At 45.3% G+C, this 22788-nt stretch overlaps 1 protein-coding gene across 2 annotated transcripts in view; it reads right to left on the bottom strand.

The window, feature by feature from the left end:
• The window catches only part of LOC122553380 (activator of HSP90 ATPase activity 1b), a 47357-nt gene that overhangs the window by 6000 nt on the left and 18569 nt on the right, over positions 1–22788 (bottom strand). For both annotated transcript variants that reach the window (XM_043697067.2, XM_043697066.2), the window contains 6 exons: positions 21820–21902; positions 19477–19594; positions 17213–17301; positions 13820–13948; positions 8056–8157; positions 7254–7305 (listed from right to left, as the gene is read on the bottom strand). In XM_043697067.2, coding sequence (XP_043553002.2) covers positions 7254–7305; positions 8056–8157; positions 13820–13948; positions 17213–17301; positions 19477–19594; positions 21820–21902 — 573 coding nt within the window. The remainder of the gene's footprint in view (positions 1–7253; positions 7306–8055; positions 8158–13819; positions 13949–17212; positions 17302–19476; positions 19595–21819; positions 21903–22788) is intronic.

The raw sequence follows: 22788 nt of genomic DNA, 5'->3' as shown, positions 1-22788 counted from the left end.
TCATGTCAAGCTTTCAGTTCCCGGTCACTTCAACACATTGTTCCATGGCAAGTCTTTCCATCTCAGGGCGACTGCAGTGCTTGAGCAAAGGTCAGTGTAAGCTGGCAAAATAGCATCTCACTGAACTTCAACATCAAGTTCAATACTTTCTTTTAGTCCCTTACACACCCCACATCTGTAACAATACAGGCTGCTTTCAGAACAGGCAGTTGTTTCCCACCAATTTATGGCCTCCATCATCAGCTTTTCTTTTATTCAAGCTTTATGGTCCTCAGCACAAACACCACTTTTTCCTAGCTACTAATAGTTTGGGAATAAGATGAATGGATCCGAAAGTGTTAACGCTGCTTTCCCTCCACAGACAATGCCAGTCCTGCTGAGTTTCTCCAGCTTTTTTTTTCATTTGCTTAAACAAGTATGCGGTTTTGGAAAACGTACAGGGTGATGGACTCAGGGGAACGTAGCACGAACAGCCAAGTTTCTGATACCGAGACCAGCTCTAATGTAATGGAAGGAAAACTGTGATAGGGACTCTCTAGTCAGAAGCAAACAAACAGATGTTTCTGTGGCTGACAGTGAGAGATCAGAATGGTGTGTTGCCTCCCTGGGCCAGGATCAAGAATATCTGAGTGTACAGAATATTCTCAAAGATGAAAGGGAACAGGAGGCCATTGTGCACATTGGAAATAACGACACAGGAACAAAAAAAAAAAAATTCTGAAGGGAGAATATAGGAAAGTTAGGCAGGAATTTAAAAAGGAGGTCCTCAAGGGCAGTAATATCTCGATTACTCCCATTGCTACTAGTGAGTGCAGGAATAGGATAGAGCAGATGAATGAGTGGCTAAGGAGCTGGTGCAGGGGAGAAGGGTTCACATTTTTCGATCATTGGAATCTCTTCTGGGGTTGAAGTGACCTGTATAAGATTAGATTGCACTTGAACTGGAAGGTGACAATATACTGGCAGGGACATTTGCGAGAGCTGCTCAGGAGGTTTTAAACTATTAAGGTGGGGGAAACCAGGGAGATAGTGAGGAAAAAGATCAATCTGAGAATGGTTCAGTGGGAAAAGGAGCAAGTCAAACAAACAATGCAGGCAGGAAAAAAGAATTAGGTAAATTAAACTGCATTTATTTCAATGCAAGAAGCTTAACAGGGAAGGCAGATGAACTCAGGGCATGGTTAGGAACATGGGACTGGAGCGTCAGAGCAATTAGAGGCATGGTTCAGGGATGGACAGGATTGGCAGCCTCATGTTCCAGGATACAAATGCTGTAGGAAGGATGGGGGAGGGGGCCCCCGAGACACGAGGTGGAGTGGCATTTTTGATAAGGGATAGCATTAGGACTGTACTTGGGGAGGATAGTCCCGGGAATATTTACAGGGAAGTTATTTGGGTGGAACTGAGAAATAAGAAAGGGATGATTACCTTAGTGGGATTATACCATAGACCCCCAGCCCAACAGTTAGCAAGAAATTGAGAAACAAATTTGTAAGATCTCAGCTATCTGTAAGAATAATAGAGTGGTTAAGGTAGGGGATTTTAGCTTTCCAAACATATACTGGGCCTGCCAGTGTTAAGGATTTAGATGGAGAGGAATTTGTTAGCTGTGTACAAGAAAACCTTCTGATTCAGTATGTGGATCTATCTACTAGAGAAGGTGCAAAACTTTATCTACTCTTGGGAAATAAGGCCGGGCAGGTGACTAAGGTGTCAGTGGGAAAGCACTTTGGGGGCAGCGACCATAATTCTATTAGTTTTAAATAGGTGATGGAAAAGGATAGACTGGATCTAAAAGTTGAAGTTCTAAATTGGAGGAAGGCTAATTTTGACATTATTAGGTAAGAATTTTTAAGAGTTGATCAGGGGCGAATGTTCACAGGTAAGGAGACAGCTGGAAAATGGGAAGCCTTCAAAAGTCAGATAACGAGAGTCCAGAAACAGTATGTTCCTGTTAGGGTGAAAGGCAAGGCTGTTAGGAAATGCTGGATGACTACAGAAATTGAGGTTTTAGTTACAGTATAAAGGCAGTAGGAGTGTACTTAACAGGGAAATCAGGAGAGCAAAAAGGGGACATAAGATAGCTTTGGCAAATAGAGTTAAGGAGAATCCAAGGGCTTTTACAAATACATTAAGGACAAAAGGGCAACTAGGGAGAGAACAGGACCCCTCAAAGATCACCAAGGCTGCCCATGTGTGGAACCGTAGGGAATGGGGGAAGATACTAAACTCGTATTTTGCATATGTCTACTGTGGTGAAGGATACGGAAGATACAAATGTGGGGAAATAGATGGTGACCTCTTGAAAAATATCCATATTACAGAGATGATGGTGCTGGATATCTTAAAATGCATGAAGGTGCATAACTCCCCAGGACCTGATCAGGTACATCTAGAACTCTATGGGAAGTAGGGAAGTGATTGTTGGGCCCCTTGCTGGATATTTGGAGCATCGAGAGTAACAGGTGAGATGCCAGAAGTCAGCTAACGTGGTGCCACTATTTAAGAAAAGCTAGTAAGGAAAAGCTAGGAAACAATAGACTGGTGAGCCTGACATCAGTGCTGGACAAGTTGTTGAAAGGAATCCTGAGGGACAAGATTTACGTATTTGGAGGGGCAAGCACTGATTAGGAATAGTCAACATGGCTTTGTGCATAGGAAATCATGCCTCACAGACTTGATTTGAGTTTTTTGAAATAGCGAAGAGGATTGATGAGGGCAGAGTGGAGTACGTGATCTATATGGACTTCAGTAAGGCATTCAACAAGGTTCCTCATGGTAGACTGACTAGCAAGGTTAGATCACATGGAATACAGGAGAACTAACCATCTGGATACAGAACTGGCTCAAAAAAGGTAGAAGACAGAAGGTGGTGGTGGAGGGTTGCTTTTCAGACTACAGGCCTGTGACCAGTGGTGTGTCACAAGGATTGGTGCTGGGTCCACTATATTCTGCCATTATATAATTGATTTGGATGTGATTAAGGAGGGTACAGATAAGTTTGTAGATGACACCACAGTTGGAGGTGTAGTGGGCAGCGAAGAAGGTTACCTCCGATTACAACGGGATCTTTTGACCAGATGGACTGAAGTGGCAGATGGATCTGAATTTAGATAAATGTGAGGTGCTGTATTTTGGAAAGGCAAATCAAAGCAGGACTTATACCCTTAACGGTAGTGAGTGAGGGGGGGGGGGGGGGAGAAGAGGAGTGAGGGGAAGAGGAGTGAGGGGGGGGGGGGGAAGAGGAGTGAGGGGGGGGGAAGAGGAGTGAGGGGGGGGGGAAGAGGAGTGAGGGGGGGGGGAAGAGGAGTGAGGGGGGGGGGAAGAGGAGTGAGGGGGGGGGGAAGAGGAGTGAGGGGGGGAAGAGGAGTGAGGGGGGGGGAAGAGGAGTGAGGGGGGGGGAAGAGGAGTGAGGGGGGGGGGGAAGAGGAGTGAGGGGGGGAAGAGGAGTGAGGGGGGGGAAGAGGAGTGAGGGGGGGGAAGAGGAGTGAGGGGGGGGGGAAGAGGAGTGAGGGGGGGGGAAGAGGAGTGAGGGGGGGGGAAGAGGAGTGGGGGGGGAGAAGAGGAGTGAGGGGGGGGGAGAAGAGGAGTGAGGGGGGGGAGAAGAGGAGTGAGGGGGGGGAGGAGTGGAGTGAGGGGGGGGGGGAGTGGAGTGAGGGGGGGGGGGGAGTGGAGTGAGGGGGGGGGGAGTGGAGTGAGGGGGGGGGGAGTGGAGTGAGGGGGGGGGGGAGTGGAGTGAGGGGGGGGGGGGGAGTGGAGTGAGGGGGGGGGGGGAGTGGAGTGAGGGGGGGGGGGGAGTGGAGTGAGGGGGGGGGGGGGGGGGAGTGGAGTGGGGGGGGGGGGGGGAGTGGAGTGAGGGGGGGGGAGTGGAGTGAGGGGGGGGAGTGGAGTGAGGGGGGGGAGTGGAGTGAGGGGAGGGAGTGGAGTGAGGGGAGGGGGGGGGAGTGGAGTGAGGGGAGGGGGGGGGGGGAGTGGAGTGAGGGGAGGGGGGGAGTGGAGTGAGGGGGGGGGGAGTGGAGTGAGGGGAGGGGGGAGAAGAGGAGTGAGGGGAGGGGGGGAGTGGAGTGAGGGGGGGGAGAAGAGGAGTGAGGGGGGGGAGGAGTGGAGTGAGGGGGGGGGGGAGTGGAGTGAGGGGGGGGGGGAGTGGAGTGAGGGGGGGGGGAGTGGAGTGAGGGGGGGGGGAGTGGAGTGAGGGGGGGGGGGAGTGGAGTGAGGGGGGGGGGGAGTGGAGTGAGGGGGGGGGGGGGGGAGTGGAGTGAGGGGGGGGGGGGGGGAGTGGAGTGAGGGGGGGGGGGGGAGTGGAGTGAGGGGGGGGGGGGGGGGGGAGTGGAGTGGGGGGGGGGGGGGGAGTGGAGTGGGGGGGGGGAGTGGAGTGAGGGGGGGGGAGTGGAGTGAGGGGGGGGAGTGGAGTGAGGGGGGGGAGTGGAGTGAGGGGAGGGAGTGGAGTGAGGGGAGGGGGGGGAGTGGAGTGAGGGGAGGGGGGGGGAGTGGAGTGAGGGGAGGGGGGGGGGAGTGGAGTGAGGGGAGGGGGGGAGTGGAGTGAGGGGGGGGGGGGAGTGGAGTGAGGGGAGGGGGGGGGAGTGGAGTGAGGGGAGGGGGGGAGTGGAGTGAGGGGGGGGGGGGAGTGGAGTGAGGGGGGGGGGGGAGTGGAGTGGGGGGGGGGGGGGGGAGTGGAGTGAGGGGGGGGGAGTGGAGTGAGGGGGGGGGAGTGGAGTGAGGGGGGGGAGTGGAGTGAGGGGAGGGAGTGGAGTGAGGGGAGGGGGGGGGAGTGGAGTGAGGGGAGGGGGGGGGAGTGGAGTGAGGGGAGGGGGGGGGAGTGGAGTGAGGGGAGGGGGGGGGGAGTGGAGTGAGGGGAGGGGGGGGGAGTGGAGTGAGGGGAGGGGGGGGGGAGTGGAGTGAGGGGAGGGGGGGAGTGGAGTGAGGGGAGGGGGGGGAGTGGAGTGAGGGGAGGGGGGGGGAGTGGAGTGAGGGGAGGGGGGGAGTGGAGTGAGGGGAGGGGGGGGAGTGGAGTGAGGGGAGGGGGGGGAGTGGAGTGAGGGGAGGGGGGGGGAGTGGAGTGAGGGGAGGGGGGGGAGTGGAGTGAGGGGGGGGGGAGTGGAGTGAGGGGAGGGGGGGGAGTGGAGTGAGGGGAGGGGGGGGAGGGTGGAGTGAGGGGGGGGAGGGTGGAGTGAGGGGGGGGAGGGTGGAGTGAGGGGGGGGGGAGGGTGGAGTGAGGGGGGGGGGAGGGTGGAGTGAGGGGGGGGGGGAGGGTGGAGTGAGGGGGGGGGGGGGGGAGGGTGGAGTGAGGGGGGGGGGGGGAGGGTGGAGTGAGGGCGGGGGGGGAGGGTGGAGGAGGGTGGAGTGAGGGGGGGGGGGAGGGTGGAGTGAGGGGGGGGGGGGAGGGTGGAGTGAGGGGGGGGGAGGGTGGAGTGAGGGAGGGGGGGGAGGGTGGAGTGGGGGGGGGAGGGTGGAGTGGGGGGGGGGGGAGGGTGGAGTGGGGGGGGGGGAGGGTGGAGTGGGGGGGGGGAGGGTGGAGTGGGGGGGGGGGGGAGGGGGGAGGGTGGAGTGAGGGGGGGGGGGGGAGGGTGGAGTGAGGGGGGGGGGGAGGGTGGAGTGAGGGGGGGGGGAGGGTGGAGTGAGGGGGGGGGGGAGGGTGGAGTGAGGGGGGGGGGGGGAGGGTGGAGTGAGGGGGGGGGGAGGGTGGAGTGAGGGGGGGGGGGTGGAGTGAGGGGGGGGAGGGTGGAGTGAGGGGGGGGGAGGGGGGAGTGAGGGGGGGGGGAGGGGGGGGGGGAGGGTGGAGTGAGGGGGGGGGAGGGTGGAGTGAGGGGGGGGAGGGTGGAGTGAGGGGGGGAGGGTGGAGTGAGGGGGGGGAGGGTGGAGTGAGGGGGGGGGAGGGTGGAGTGAGGGGGAGGGTGGAGTGAGGGGGGGGGAAAAGAGTGAGGGGGGGGGAAAAGAGTAAGGGGGGGGGAAAAGAGTAAGGGGGGGGGAAAAGAGTAAGGGGGGGGGAAAAGAGTAAGGGGGGGGGGAAAAGAGTAAGGGGGGGGAAAAGAGTGAGGGGGGGGGAAAGAGTGAGGGGGGGGGGAAAAGAGTGAGGGGGGGGGGAAAAGAGTGAGGGGGGGGGAAAAGAGTGAGGGGGGGGGAAAAGAGTGAGGGGGGGGGAAAAGAGTGAGGGGGGTGGAAAAGAGTGAGGGGGGGGGGAAAAGAGTGAGGGGGGGGGGAAAAGAGTGAGGGGGGGGGGAAAAGAGTGAGGGGGGGGGAAAAGAGTGAGGGGGGGGGAAAAGAGTGAGGGGGGGGGAAAAGAGTGAGGGGGGGGAAAAGAGTGAGGGGGGGGGAAAAAGAGTGAGGGGGGGGGAAAAGAGTGAGGGGGGGGGAAAAGAGTGAGGGGGGGGGAAAAGAGTGAGGGGGGGGGAAAAGAGTGAGGGGGGGGGAAAAGAGTGAGGGGGGGGAAAAGAGTGAGGGGGGGGGAAAAGAGTGAGGGGGGGGGAAAAGAGTGAGGGGGGGGGAAAAGAGTGAGGGGGGGGGGGGGGAAGAGGAAGTGACAGAGGCTGGTACAGGTACAAGTGTTTTCAAGGGCATTATCATGGGAACATGAACATGAATAGGAAGGTTTAGAGCAATATGGGCCAAGTGCTGGCAAACGGGACTAGATTAATTTAGGATATCTGGTCAGCATGGATGAGTCAGTCAGAAGGGTCTTTTTCTGTGCTGTCCATCCTTATGACTAACTTATTTTGTCAGGTATGACTCCAACTAGCAGAGATCCCATATCCCCCAATGATTCCCATTGACTCCAGTTTTCTTGAAGCTTTTGATGCCATACTGTCAAATGCTACTTTATGGTAACTACCCTCACTCCAAGTTCGACTCTTTGTCCATGGTTGGATCAAGTTAATGAGGAGGGAGCGGAATGGCTGTCTTATTCCAACCTGAAATGTCCGAGATCAGGTTATTTTTTACAGGTGTTATCAAGTGGTACTATCAAAGACTTCCCTCCATCACTGACAATAGAGGAGACTGAAATGATAGTAATTGGCCAGGTTTAATTTGTCCTGCTGCTTGTGTACAGGACTTGAATAATTTTCTATATAGTTAGGTAGATGCCAATGTTGTAAGTGTACTGAAATAACTTGCCTGGGCTAGAATCAAGTATATACATTGTACGGCACTACTCATTAATGCATTGAGAACTTTAGCCAATATAAAGTTTAGTCAAATTCTTGCTCTGTCGGGTATAGTTATATTTAACAATTAACTCTACAGGGACAAAAACATACCAGTTGGCCATGACTTGTACCTCCATTTCATAATAATCCGTTGCTCGGAAACCTGGTCAATAAAATTAGGTCATCAGTATGTTGATAGTGTTTATGTGAAAACATCACCACTAACAGCAAGCACTACTCCCCACGGTCATTCCCCTCTAGAAGTCAGAACTTACTCTCACATCCTTCACATAGGAGCAAAGAAAAAACAAAAATTATGAAGTCACTACACTAAAATTAGCCTTAGTTGAGAGACTTCAGCACTGCAAATTTTACTACAGATTCACATCGCATGTGGTTTTGAATTTCTCTTCTCCAGTTTTTGGAGAAGTAACAAGCATGGGAAGGCTTTTCCCTTGTAAACACCAGGAACCAAAATTTTTTGGATAAGTGTGGGGAAAAGCAAATCAAATAAAATTTTGATTCAAAAATTCTTCCCGTATCACTACCCCCTCCCCCAATCAATTTATGGAGTGTGATCCCAGAAATTAAACTGCCTCTAAGTATGAGTTGATAATCAAATCTTTTAACATGACAATTACCTACCAGAAGGGTGAACTAAATATTTTGTGCATTTCAAATTTAATCTTAGTTCAATTCAACATTACCATATGGGTTCTTATATTAATTTCTGAACACAAAATTAGATAGAATTATTTTTTAATCAAATCACTACCATATGCTACCACTTGGATAAATGTACCTTAGATTTAAACATCAAGAGGCATGGAAAGTTGACTTCGATTCTAGGCCCCAAAAAGATTTTTAAAGTCCCCAACTTGTGATGCAAGATTTTAAAATCACAGACACTCACCAGTTCCAAGAATTCCCCACTGACATTCCCATCTAGAAGTCGAAACTTCCCTCCTTTTGTAGCCTCAACAACTGCTGGTGCATGTGTGAAAGCCTGAATAAGCTAAAATAAGATGAACGGTATCACGTCAGCTTTAGAACAACGAAACATATAACAAGGGTTTCTCTCTCTCCCCTCAACTCCATTAATATTGTTAACTACAACTCAACTGTTTCATTTTAATGAAACAAGTTCTGAGACAGAATTAATTACAACACCAGAGAAACGAGTTGATAATCAAATCTTTTAACATGACAATTACCTACCAGAAGGGTAAACTAAATATTTTGTGCATTTCAAATTTAATCTTAGTTCAATTCAACTCTGCCTAAGGTTCTGGAGTGGTCAAATGTAACAAGGAAGGAGGGAAGTCAAACTACAATGAACTTTCAAATTTGTGCCATGCAACCATTTTAATATAGGTCATGTGCAGCTGTTTATTCCTTGCATGGTGTGTTATGGGTTGCTACATATTTCACAGCTTAGAAAAATATTGATTATAGGTCAGCTAGCTGGAGTCATTGGGAAACAATCCATTAAAACATGAACAAAGTATCAATAAAGTCAGTTTAAATAGGTAGTCAACAGTTTGATGAAAATGAAAATTAGTTTGATAAATCTAACCAGTATGATAACAGTACATGTGACTGAGAAATCAATGGATGCTCTATATTTGGATTTTTAAGAGGAATTCTATAAAGTTAAAGATTGCTGTGCAAGATAAAGACTCATGAGATTAGGGTAGAGGCTTGGTTTGACAGAAGAAATTAGAGCCTGTCAAATAAAGTTACTGCTGGGATGCTGCAAAGATCAGCATGAGCATCAACTGAAATCTACTTTAATTGTGGAGATAAACCACAGTATATCCAAGTTTGTCAATAACAATACTAGATTTAAAAGTAGGCTGTGAAGATGACAATTTGCACAGGTATACAGAGGATTTTGTGGACAGGACAGTGTAGATGTAGAAATGGAGAAATATTTTATCGTCTTGAAGAATAAATTCATATCACCATAGAAACAAAATAATAAAATTCTGATATCTAGAAAAATTGGGATCATGTGATTGGTTTTCAGAGGTCAAGCAAGCTATTAGGAAGGCAAATTATATGCAAGGTGATTGAGTACAAGATTAAAGGAAGTTTTACAATTGTTAGAGACCTTTGATATCCAGAGTTTTGGTCTTCTTTACCCAAACAGAAGACTATACTTGCCTTAAAACCAAACCAGTGGTGGCAGCACAGAGCTGGACAGTCAGGAGGGACTTGCCCCGAGACTCCTCAGCACTGACTTTAGAACCCACAAAGTCTCATGGCTTCAGGTAAGACACAGGCAAGGAAACGTACTGCTCATGACTCTTCTCCTCCAGCTGACAAATCAGTACTCTGTTAAACAACACTTGAAGGAAGCACCGAGGGTGCCATGGCCACAAAATGTTGTGCGCGCGCACGTGTAAGAGAAGAGAGAAAAAGGAGGAGACGTCACTATCTACCATGGGTCCAAAAAGACATTGCTACTGGATGGGCTCTGTGGCAGGTGGTGAAAGAACCAAGATAAAAAACATAATTCACCTCATCCTTACCGGTCTACCAGCTGCAGATGCATCTGTACAGTGGTCACTTTTAATGATACAGTCCTTGTGGAGATGAAGTCCCGCCTTTATATTAAAAACACACTCCGTTTGGTGTGACACTATCACCATGCCAAAAACGGGAGACTTCAAACAAATGTAGCAATTCAAGACTGGGCATTCATGAGACATTGTTGGCCATCAACAGAATTGTACTCCAGTGCAATCTGTAACTTCATGTCCTGGTATATACCAACTCAACTACTACCAAACAAGCCAGGCTCAAATGGATAGTTCAGGAGGGCATGCTAGAAACAGCTTAAGGCATATCTATGACACCAACTTTTCAGGTCAATCTGGTGAAGCTACTTAGACTTCTTGCATGCCAAACAGCATAAGCAGGAAGTAACAGGCAGAGGTAAGTGATCCCACAGCCAGGAGATCAAATCTAAGTCTGCAGTCCTGCACATCAAGTCATGAATGGTGGTAGACATTTAAACAACTCACTAGAGACGACACTACAGATATCCTTATCCTAACGGTGGAACAGCGCAACACATCATAAAGATATGTCTGCAGCACTTACAACAATCTTCAGCCAAAGTACCAAGTGGATCATCCATCTCAGCCTTCTCCAGTGGTCCCCAGCATCACAGATACCAGTCTTCAGCCAATTCAATCAATTTTAACTTGGTATCAAGAAATAGAAGGCAGTGGATATTTCAAAGACTACAGGCCCTGACAACATTCCAGCGACAGTACTGAAGACATGATCCAGAACATGCCACTCTGCTAACCAAGGCATGTCACAACATGGCATTTACCTGACATTGTAAACGTTGTTGAGGTACATCCTGTTCACAAAAAAGCAGGACAAATCCAACCTGCTTGATGTCATCAAGCAGCTTTCAAGCAGCATTTGCTCAGCAACACAGTTTGGGTTTTGCCAGGGCCACTCAGGTCCTGACCCAAATATAGCCTTGGTTCAAAAATGATCAGAAGAGGTGAACTGTAGAGATGAAGTGGCAGTGTGAGCTCTCAACATCAAAGCCAGTTTTGAAGAAGTGTGGCATGAAGGAGCCTGATAAAAAGTCATGTGTACTAAGGGCAAATTCTCCACTGGTTGGTGTAGTATGTGGCACTTTGGAAGATGGTTTTGGTTGTTGGAGGTCAGTTATCTCAGCTCCAGGACAACTCTGAAGCAGTTCCTCAGGGTAGTGTCCTAGACACAAATATCTTCAGCTGTTTCATCAATGAACTTCCCTCAGTCATCAAGTCTGAAGTGGGGATCTTCATTGTACAATTATCAATGTTCAGCAACATTTGTGACTCCTCAGATACTGAAGCAGTCCATGTTTGAATCTGGACAATGTCCAGGCTCGTGTTGATAAGTGGCAAGGACCATTCATGCCACACAAACACCAGGCAATGACCATCTCCAATAACAGACAGACAATCTAATCACCACCTATTGACATTCAATGGGGTTACCATCACTGAATTCCCCACAAACACCATCCTGGGATGGATACTACTGACCAGAAACTCTACTGGACTCACTACATAAACGCAATGGCTCCAAGAGCAGGTGAAAGACTAGAAATACAGTGACAAGTAACTAATTTAACTCCTAAAAGCCTGTTGACCACTTAAAAGGCACAAGTCAAGATTGCAATGGAATACTCCTCACTTGCCTGGATGGGGGCAGCTCAACACTCAAGAAGCCTGATACCATCCAGGGCAAAGCAGCTGGTTTGGTTGGCACCATATTCACAAGCATCTACTCCTGCCACCAAACCTTCAGTACACACTGTTGCTATCTACAAGATGCACTGCAGATATTCAAAGATCCTTAGACAGGACTTTCCAAACCCATGACCACTTCCATCTAAGAGGGCAAGGGTAGCAGATATATGGGAACACCACCACCTGCAAGTTCTCCTCCAAGCCACTCGCCATCCTGACTTAAGTATCTTTCCCTTCCGTCACTGTTGCTAGATCCAAATGGCATTCTGCATTAACCTATAGCATGTGGACTCCAGCAGATAATCCCTACAGCGTGGAAGCAGACCACGTAAGCCCATCAAGTCCACACTGACCCTCTGAAGAGCATCCCACCCTGACCCATCCCCTACCCTATCCCTGCATTTCCCATGGTTTTTCCACCTAAGCTGCTCATCTTTGGACTATGGGAGGAAATAAGAGCACCCAGAGGAAACGTATGCAGATATGGGGAAAATATGCAAATTCCACAGTTACCTAAGGATGGACGTGAACCCTGGCGCTATGAGGCAGCATTGCTAACTACTGAGCCATCCTCCACCAGCACACAACCACCTTCTCATGGGCACTTAGGGACAGGCAACAAATGCTGGCCAGCCAGCAATGCCCACCTCCCACAGGTGAGTTACATAAAAACTATTTCCATGATGGTGATTGGTAGTCTACAACTAATCAAGCTTTTACAATCAAATCAAGCTTGGTGTGGTGCTCTCACCTGCGCTTTGGCAAGCTGTAGGTTCCAGGCTCACTCCAAATATTTGAACACATTTAAAACTTTGTTGAGAGAAAATGAACAGCCAGTTAGACAAGCACAAACAGAGGAGAGCCAGTATGGATTGAAGGGTAAATTATGTTTAATTAACTGGACTTTTTTTGGTGAGGTAACAAAGGGCAGTGTAGTTGATTACTGTACAACAATTTTTAAAGTATGATAAAAACATTTGCAAAAGACTTTAGCAAAACAAACTTCCTGGGCATAACACTGGCCAAGGATTAGCAAAGATGATAAATTGTACTCCTTTCGTGACCAGGATTAGGGGATATCTGGAACTCTGCATTGTTCACCACTAGCACCACTGCAGTCAGATATAATGACGGGTTTTGTAGAGGACATAGAAGTTGTACAGTAAACTGTAAGAAAGGCTTACTGTTGCAAAGTTGTCCAACAGACCGATGAAATGAATGACACTGACAATTAAAATTCAAAAAAAGGTGAAGTAAAGGGGGCGGGGGATGCAGCAACAATACATCTGCTTTTAATATTGTACCATTTTAACAAAAACAATCGAGACCAGAGAGCATTTGGCACAAATCTTTGAAGTGACAGGAGAGATTAACAAAACAATTAAGAGAATATACAGAATTTGGAGTTATTTCAAGAGGCAAAAGCAAACAGCCATAAAACACTACTGGTATCCAATTTGACCACTACCAGTTAAGGATACAAAGATTTGAGGTTAAGAAGTAGAGAATGATTCCAAGTGAGAAATTAATTACATGAAAGTAGCTGGTTTCTTTGGTAGCTTGAAAGCCTAGAAAGACTTGCAAGGATCCCATGCAAGGATACCCGGCATGAGCAAAACCAATGTAGGTGTACAAAATCCCATGCAAGGACTGCACAAAACACTACATAGGACAGACAGGAAGACAGCTAACGATCCTCATCCATGAACACCAACTAGCCACAAAACGACACGACCAGCTATCCTTAGTAGCCCCACACGCAGATGACAAGCAATATGAATTCGACTGGGACAACACTACTATTATAGGACAAGCCAAAGAGAACAGCCAGGGAATTCCTACAGGCATGGCACTCATCCACAGATTCAATCAATAAGCATATCGACCTGGACCCAATATACCGACCACTGCAACGGACAGCTGGAACTGACAACCGGAAGCGGCAGAGACAAATCACTATAAATGCCGGAGGAAAGATCACAGAAGCGCTTCACAGGAGGCTCCCAAGCACGGAGGATGTCACCTAGACAGGGGACGAAACGTCTGCAACACAAATTCCCAGCTCGGCGAACAGAACCACAACAAATGGGAGCTCAGAAGTAAAAAAAAATCAGTTCTGACATCAGAAAAGCACTTCACGCAATGAGTCATTAGAATTTAGAATCCACTTTTACACAGTAACAGCCTTCCAAAAAGATATTTGAAAGGAGAAAATAAAGAGCAGCAAGATTGACATGATTGATTTTTTGAAGTTAAAAAAAAAATTGGGGATAACTCAATGATCTCTTTCTGTTGCATGGACTTTTTTGATTCTTCTGCCAAAAAAAGAGACAAGACAGCAGCTCCTAAATCTTGACATACTTCACTACAAGGTGTACTAAAGCAACATACATACTGTTTCATACTTGCCTCTTGTGTAATGAAGATTCTGTATAATTCTTCTGGTGATGTCATAAAGTAGTCCTTTAAGTTAAACTTACAGGTTGGAATCTTGACCCCAACTGATGTAAGCTGACTGGGTAAGTGCCCCACAGCAACCTGAAAAGAAAGTAATTCATGTAAAGTATAGCACAATGACAGAGGAAGTAGTAAAAGCTTCCAAGAGCAAGGTGAAACAGTGGATTAGGAAGTCACCAATTAGTGATCAATATGAACAGCTAAATTCATTATTGAATTGAACAAACTGAAAATCAAACAAACCCAGCCTTAGATTGCATTAACCTTGGACTATGGTTTTTAACATGAGACAAAAATTATGTCACCTTTCAGCTCTAGTAGGGAAATGAGAGTTTGACTTAAGCTCTATTGCCTACTTTAGGTGAATTAGTGCCATACTACATGCATTTTTTTTTTAAAAAATGTCACAGCTTATTTGCTATTGACAGCAATTTTTTCAAAAGCCATATCAATAGGGGGATTTAAGAAAGGTGGTAAGGAAAAGCCAGGGAACTATAGACCAGTAAGCCTGAAGTTGTTGGAGGGAATCCTGAGGGACAGGATGTACATACATTTGGAAAGGCAAGGATTGATTAGGGATAGTCAACATGGCTTTGTGCGTGGGAAATCATGTCTCATGAACTTGATTGAGTTTTTTGAAGTAACAAAGAGGATTGAGGAGGGCAGAGCGGTAGATGTGATCTATATGGACTTCAGTAAGGCATTCGACAAGTTCCTCATGGGAGACTGGTTAGCAAGGTTAGAGCTCATGGAATAGAGAGAACTAACCATTTGGATACAGAACTGGCTCAAAGACTGAAGACAGAGGGTGGTGGTGGAAGGTTGCTTTTCAGACTTCAGGCCCGTGACCAGTGGTGTGCCACAAGGATCGCTGTTGGGTCCACTGCTTTTCTTCATTTATGTTCACATCCAAATCACTGACTTAAGAGGTAGATTTAGTAAGTTTGCAGATAACACAAATTGGAGGTGTAGTGGACAGTGAAGAAGGATACCTCAGATTACAACAGGATCATGATCAGATGGGCCAATGGGCTGAGAAATGGCAGGTGGAGTTTAACTTAGACAAATGCAAGGTGCTGCATTTTGGAAAAGCAAATTAAAGCAGGACTTATACAATTACAAAGGTCCTGAGAAATGCTGCTGAACAAAGATCTTGGAGTGGAGGTTCATAGCTCCTTGAAAGTGGAGTTGGAGGGAGATAGAATAGTGTAGGTGTTTCATGTGCTTTCTTTTATTGGTCAGAGCACTGAGCTGACTATCAGAGCTGGGAGGGGCTCCAGAACTAGAGGGCATAGGTTTAGAGTGTAAGGGAAAAGGTACAAAAAGGGACCTATGGAGCAACCTTTTCCACACAGACGGTGGCGCATGTCTCAGAGGAAGTGGTGGAGGCTGGTACAATTACAGCATTTTAAAACAGGATGGGTAGAATGAATAGTAAGCATTTAGAGGGATATGGGCTGAGTGCTGGCAAACGGCACTATGTTAGGTTAGGATATCTGGTCAGCATGGACGAGTTGAACCAAAGGATAGATTTCCATGCTGTACACTTCTGACTCTGAAAAAAATTCAATACTTGAGCACCCAGCATCAGATCAACCTTTAGGAGATTTCCATTATGCACATCTAACGTTTGTAGGCACTGAATAAAAAGGTTGCTGCCAAGTGAACAGCTGAAAACTTACTAAGAACTGATTAATGCAAACCCAAAACAGAAAAGTAGTTTTGATTTTGTAATAAAGTGTGCTCACGTATCATTTAGAAGTTTAAGCTGTTTCAGACCTTTTTTTGGAGGGAATAGGGGTGGAGGGAGAAAAATGATTTAAATGCTATTTTAACAATTAATGTTCAAGAATTTAATTCCACAACACATGAAAAGGTTTCAGATGCCATAAGTCTAAAATATCCATTAACCATAAGCGACTTAGTTGGAAAAACAACACACAGTGGATTCTATACATCACTTGGATAGTTTAATCTGGATGCGAGAGATGATGCATTTGAAGTCAAATGCAAGACTATGAAGTAAAAGGCTGGACCCTTAGGAGCACTGATATACAAAAGGAATTTGGAGTGCAAGTCAGTAGCTCCCTGAACATGGCAACACAAGTAGATAAAGTGCTAATGATGTATGGCACGCTTGGTTAGAAAATGGAGTCAAAAGAATTGCTAAGTCAAGCTGCAGTTGCATAAAACTTGAATTAGGTAACATTTGGACTACAGTGGGCAGTTCTGGTCACCACACTATAGAAGTACATGGAGGCTTTGGAGAGCGTGCAGATGAGATTTACCAGGATATTACCTAGGTTGGAGTGTATTAGCCATAAGGAGAGGTTGGCCTAACTGGAATTGTTTGGTTTTGCTTGAAGAATTGAAGGCTGAGAGGAACTCGATAGAAGTTCATAAAATTATGCAAGGCACCGATAGGCTGGATAGGTCAGTGTTTCTCTCCCCCCCCCCCCCCCCCCAGAGTATAAGGGGCATAGATTTAAAGTGGGAGGGAGAAAGTTCAAATGGAAAAATCAAAATAATCACAGATGCTGGAAATCAGGGGAGGCAATAGTTTAGTTTGTATTATTGCTGGACTGTTAATCCAGAGACTCAGATAATGTTTTGGGGACCTGGGTTTGAACCCTGCCATGACAGAAGGTGGAATTTGAATTCAATTAATATCTGAAATTAAGGGTCTAACGATGACCATGAATCTATTGTTGATCGTCAGAAAAATACGACTGGTTCACTAATGTGCTTTAGGGAAGGAAGCTACCAACCGTAGCTGGTCTGTCCTACATGTGACTCCAGACCCACAGCAATGTGGTTGATCTTTAACTGCCCTCTGGACAATTAAGGATGGGCAATAAATACTGACTTGGCCAACAATGCTCTCACCCCATACATGAATATTCTTTAAAAATCAGAAACATTAAAATAGATATTACTGGAAAAATTCAGCAGGTCTGGCATCTTCTGCGGACAGAAATCAGTTAATGTTTTGGGCCCAATTTCTATTTTTGTGGAAGTTTAAGAGAAGGAAAAAGTTTATTTTTAAAAATACACAGAGGTAATGGATGCCTGCAACACACTGACAGGGGAGGTACAAGATGATATGACTGCAATGTTCAATAGTCATTTAGACAGACAAACAGGCAGAAAACAGAGGGGTATAGGCCATGTGCAGGTAGATGGGGTTATTTTAGATTGGCATCATAGTTGGCAGAGATATAGTGGGCCAAAGTCACTTTTCCTGTGTTGTACTGTTTTATGGTCTATTAGGACACAGACAGAAAAATGCTAAAAAAAAAACTGTCAGCTATGATTTGAAGAGCAACACACAAAATACTTTTTAACCTTTGTCTGATGATCAACCTTGGGCTTCGATTTTGATGGTTCTTTTTGAACTCCATTAACCGTTGGCAAGATCATTCCCTGAGTAAATTCTGAAATAAAATCCAAAAGCAATAGTGAATTCTAGTGTATGAACAGAACAAACTTTATATACAGCCCATCAGTCGTGTCAATTGTAAACCTAATCATTGGACAGTAGGATACATGATAGCCTAATTTGCAAACTCGTACATAAAGCAGTGATCTTTATGATCAGAAAATCCATTTGATGATGGTCGAGGACAAAATAAACATTGGTATAACACTAGAAGGATTCCTTTGGTACACTTCAAAAACAAGCATTATTGGATTTTTACATTTTCACCTGAGGACAGATACTCCTCTTTAGAGCCTTTGTTCAGTATTTCACCTGAAAGATGAACCACCAATACAGTAAATGTTTGGTAGTGCACTTTAGTGCCAGCCTCAAGATTGTGCTCCAGGCTCTGGAAAAAAAGAATCACAGGATTCCTACAATGTGGAAGCAGGCCATTTGGCCCATCAGGTCAATACCAACTCTCCAAAGAGTATAGCACCCAGACCACCTCCCACTCCCAACCCCATCCATGCAATTTCCATGACTAACCCACTTAAGCCTACATATCCATGGACACGATGGGTAATTTAGCATGGCCACTCTTGGGTTCGTGGAGCTCCAATAACAAGCAGCTTGACAAGCTGCTGCTTAATTGATACTCCGTCTATCACAATCACAGTGACAAAGTGGCATCATATCCCATCTACAAGATGTCCTTAGTAACCCATTCAAGGTCTTTCAACAGTACCTTCCAACATGTGCATCTACCACATAGAAGAACAAGGGCAGCAGATGCACAGGGACATCACCTGCAAATTCCCCTTCAAGTTACGAAACCTCCTGTGCGTAAGTTGTGGGGTCAAAATTCTGGAATTACTGACACACAGGACTGCAGGGGTTCAGGCATCACTAAGGGCAATTTGGAATGGACAACAAATGCTGGCCTAGCCAAAGATACCCACATCCCACGAAAGAATAAAAGAAACACTATCCCCCAAATATGGAATTCAAAAATCCTCAGCTTTAATAACTAATGGCTTAACTTCTCACTAATTGTTGAGCTGAAGCATATCACACAACTCAGTTCCGATCATCTTTTTACATTCTATACTTTTTGACCTACAATTATGTAGCCGTCTACTATTTCAGTCCTCAAATTTGTTGCTAAACCATTTGGTACCATCTTCCATGAAGTACTTTCAAAAATTAACTCTTTATGCTGCCTCTTAGACAATCTCAGGATTGAGAATGATTTTTCACTCCAGTTCTATGGATTGAGATGAATAACAAGTCCAACATGAAATGCATAGATTCTTCCACATATTGTGTAGCTTGTGCTCGAAAAGTTCGGTAAGTGATTTGGAGGTTTGTGTAGTCTCTGCAACATCACTAAAGCATTTCACTGTCTTCTTGGGCATCTCCTGTCATAACAGAAGACCTATTATACGTTGCATTCATCACTGCAGATACACAATCTTCATCCGAAATCCAGGGGGTCAGTTGTTATTCAGAATAAATAATATTTTCAGTGAAATTTTTAAAATTTACCTAACAGCAGACAGATATGTGAATAGTAAGAGTGCTAAGACACAATTGACACCTGTCAGTGCTGGGCCACATTGCTAAGTCAATCTGACTGACATGGTTCAAGTGGGTGTGCAGTTGGGTCACCTGCTCGCACACCAAAATGACGCTCCACATTCCACAAGAAAATTTCAGATTTCAAATAAAGGATTAGGTACCTATTCTAATCTTGCACTCAAAAGTTAGCCTAATACCACAGCCCTTATCTACAACAGCTTTACTATGGTGAAGGTGCTATAAGCACAGGATTCTGCCTGTGTTAATAAATACAAGTCTCTATAATAATGCTGAATATGGTAATTTCCAACCTCAATTCCACCCCCCCAACTTTAAAAAGTATGATTATATTTTGCAGTGGTGTTCTGTATCTGGTAGCAAGAGGCTCAGCAACTATAAAGGCAAAAGAAAAAGTCAACTTAGACCTAAATTTGAGTTAATTTCTAGAATTAAGCCAATGACAGCAGCTCATGTGCAAAAATGCTTTAAATGGACAACTAAGGATGCAAGTGTTTAGTTGACATTTAGTGTGCTTCAAGGCTTGGTTAATTTGAGCATTGATTATGGTTTTCCTGGCGAGCAAAGTTTTCAATGTTTACTCTACACTTACCTAATTTCAGTGTATCAATGTAATTGAGGAGAGCTTCCCTGATCTTCTTCACGCCTTCGCTTTTCATTAAGGCCAATAGTATTGTGTCAGGCTCATCTTTTGCAAGCCCAACAGTAACCTGGAAAACAAAATTCAAACATATATTCACTCAGTCTTCCAATCAATAGGAGTCTAAAAGCAGGGAAAGACAAATTGTTTAGAATCACATTGTGCGACAACTTCTTGCAATTACCTTTTCCTGCATTATTACCACAAATTTCAATCTGTCACAGTATAAATATACTGTTGATGAAATGCAGTTGAGAACATTAAAGATTGCACATTAAATTAGTTTTAGATGAGCAAAAAAAGCCAATTTTTTCTCTTTCACAAAATCAGATACCAATAACTTAATCAGGCAACATAAAGAAAAGACACTGCAGATATAGACATTCAAATGAAAGAGATATATCTTAAATAAAATCAACAGATATTTGACAAAAGCAAAAAGCTTACGCCTATCTTTGAACTTTAATTCTAGACTCGCGCATATACAGACATGCAATCATTTGACCCAACTGAGCTAGTTAATAAAAAGTCTAACTGTACTAATGCCATTGACGCAGTGTTGGAAGCTATGACAATGCTAATTAATAAATACTATTGAAGCTGAAAGATTTTACAAACCCCACCATCCTCAATGGATGAAACATTCTCAACCATCCTCTTAGCCTTCTATTGCTTCGAGTAATCTATGCCCTTGATTATTGACCCTTCTACTAATGGACAAAGTGTCTTCCTATATGCACTTCTCAATCTTATATACCGCGATTTGTTCCTCTCAAACAAAACAATCCCAATCTCGCCATCTTTCCTCCCTCCAGTCCTTGCAGCATCCTGACAGGTCCCCTTTGCATCCCCTTTCGTAAAAACATTTTTATTGTGACCAGAACTACGCACGTGACCCACCTGTCACCTAACCAGTGTTTTAAACACATTCTCAGCATAACCTCCCCGCTATAGAATTCTACAGCTCAACTAAAGGCATATATCCCATATACTTTACTACCATATCCATTGCCCTGCTACCTTCAGGCTTCTGTGGCTTGGCATATCAAAGTCCCTCTGATCTTTAATACTTTCCAAGGTTCTACCATTCATAGTGCAGTAGCATACCCTGTCAGCTCTGCAAGTATATTACCTCATCTTTGAGGGGAATTCCATTTGTCCTTGCCCTGCCCAAATAACTAGCCTATGATATCCTCCTCAAATTTTACTCACTGCTAATTTTAATGTCAGTCGTGAAATTCTTGACCATAACCCCAGTCAAGTCCAAATCAATAACATACACTATAAACAAGGGCACCAGCACTGAGCCATAGCTACTGGAAACAGATTTCCAATTCCAGAAACATCCCTTTACCATCATCCTCCACTTCCCACCTCAGCCAATTTTGATTTCAATGTGCCACTTGCTTTGGACACCAATGACTCTTCCTTACTTGAGCAGTCTGTCATAACAGACTTTTATCACCAGCCTTGCTAAAGTCCAAGGAGAACTTCTTTAGCCAGAGTGGTGAATTTGTGGAATTCAGTGCCACAGGCAGATGTACATTTAAAGACGGGAGATAAACAGTTTGAGTATCAAGGGGATCATGGGTTGTGACAAAGCAGGAAAATGGAGTTGAAAAACCCATCGACCATGATTGGATGGCGGAGCAGACTCGTTGGGCTGAATGGCCTAATTTCTGCTCCAATGTCTTCTGGTCATGCAGACTATAAATACATTATCCAGATCAACATATTAATTGACTTAAAACCGATTGATATTGGAAACAAAATATGAAAAGTAAGATTAAAGCAGCAATCAGCCTCTACAAGCTTGGTGCTACACTTGCAGGAATAAATCCTTTTCAAAATATTAATTAATAAATATTTCAAGTCTCAGTCTCTTTTGGTGTACATCTTGAATGTTATTTGTAGGTCATATTAAATGTAAACTACACGATGATAAAACTGGTTGCACCCAGAAGATACCTATTAATAAAATAAACAATTAAGAGTTTCTCACTCTAGTTTGCTTCACAGAACAACACAGGTTCAACTTGCAACTTGGGTTCCAATTTTGACTGTCCCAGCCTCTGTTTAGATGATGAAGAATAAATAGTACAAAGGAGACACAGTCACTTTTTTTTTTTAAAAGCAGCACTGGAAGAAGCCTGGAACAATTCTTATTTAAGCAAAGCAAACTAAAGAAAAAATGGCAGATCCAAAACAAAAATGGCTCATTTGACAGTGACTCATGCTTCCTCTGAAGAGCAGTTCAATTTAGACCAGCATACAAACAATAATATAAAAACTTACATCTACATCATCAATATCATTTTCATCTGAGAGGTTTGGTATCTCCACAGTTCCTTTATATTTAATTCCAGTTTTTGAAGTTCCTATAATAAAAAAAAAATCTAGTTTATGATATTTCCACCTGTATCACTATCAAGTCCAGCAGGTGAGGGGAGGGGAAATAAAGTGAAGGAAACTTAACCAGGTTTTTAAATTATTTGATACCAATAAATGTAATCAAGGTGAAAACACCACCACCCTCCCATTTTGCCAATTTGAAAGTATTTCTATTTCTCCTCAAAAGTATCGTACTGTATAAGCTTCATACTTCTTGAAACAAAAACTCCAATATAATGAAGGTAATTAGCTAAATATCTTGTTTACATACACAAGAAACATGGACATCAGAAGCCACTTTCAGTGCAGTGAGAAACTGGAAGTGTAACTTGCAAACCTGGTATAGAAATAGCAATACAGGCCACAAGGCATAGTTGGGCGGCATGGTGGCACAGTGGTTAGCACTGCTGCCTCACAGCGCCAGAGACCCGGGTTCAATTCCCACCTCAGGTGACTGACTGTGTGGAGTTTGCACGTTCTCCCAGTGTCTGCGTGGGTTTCCTCGGGTGCTCCGGTTTCCTCCCACAGTCCAAAGATGTGCAGGTCAGGTGAATTGGCCATGCTAAATTGCCCGTAGTGTTAGGTAAGGGGTACATGTAGGGGTATGGGTGGGTTGCGCTTCGGCGGGGCGGTGTGGACTTGTTGGGCCGAAAGGCCTGTTTCCACACTCAGTAATCTAAAAAAAAAACCACAGTCTGCACTTTTTTGAATAATTAACTACACTGGAAAGCCTCATCTTCAAGAGAAATTTTAAAATCCATTGTACTTTGAATTTGAATATGGAGTTAAAATCACCAAAGATTGACTCATTCATTTTCTCCAGCCACCCATTTTGCCATCCTCTTACATCATGCATCTTGCTTTAGTGAAATT

Source organism: Chiloscyllium plagiosum, unplaced genomic scaffold, assembly GCF_037043375.1.
Source record: "Chiloscyllium plagiosum isolate Xiang-an unplaced genomic scaffold, Cpla_swu_hap1 HiC_scaffold_8, whole genome shotgun sequence".
NCBI lineage: Eukaryota > Metazoa > Chordata > Chondrichthyes > Orectolobiformes > Hemiscylliidae > Chiloscyllium > Chiloscyllium plagiosum.
The sequence above is the reverse complement of the archived record's forward strand: the minus strand, read 5'-3'. Positions and strand labels throughout refer to the sequence as shown.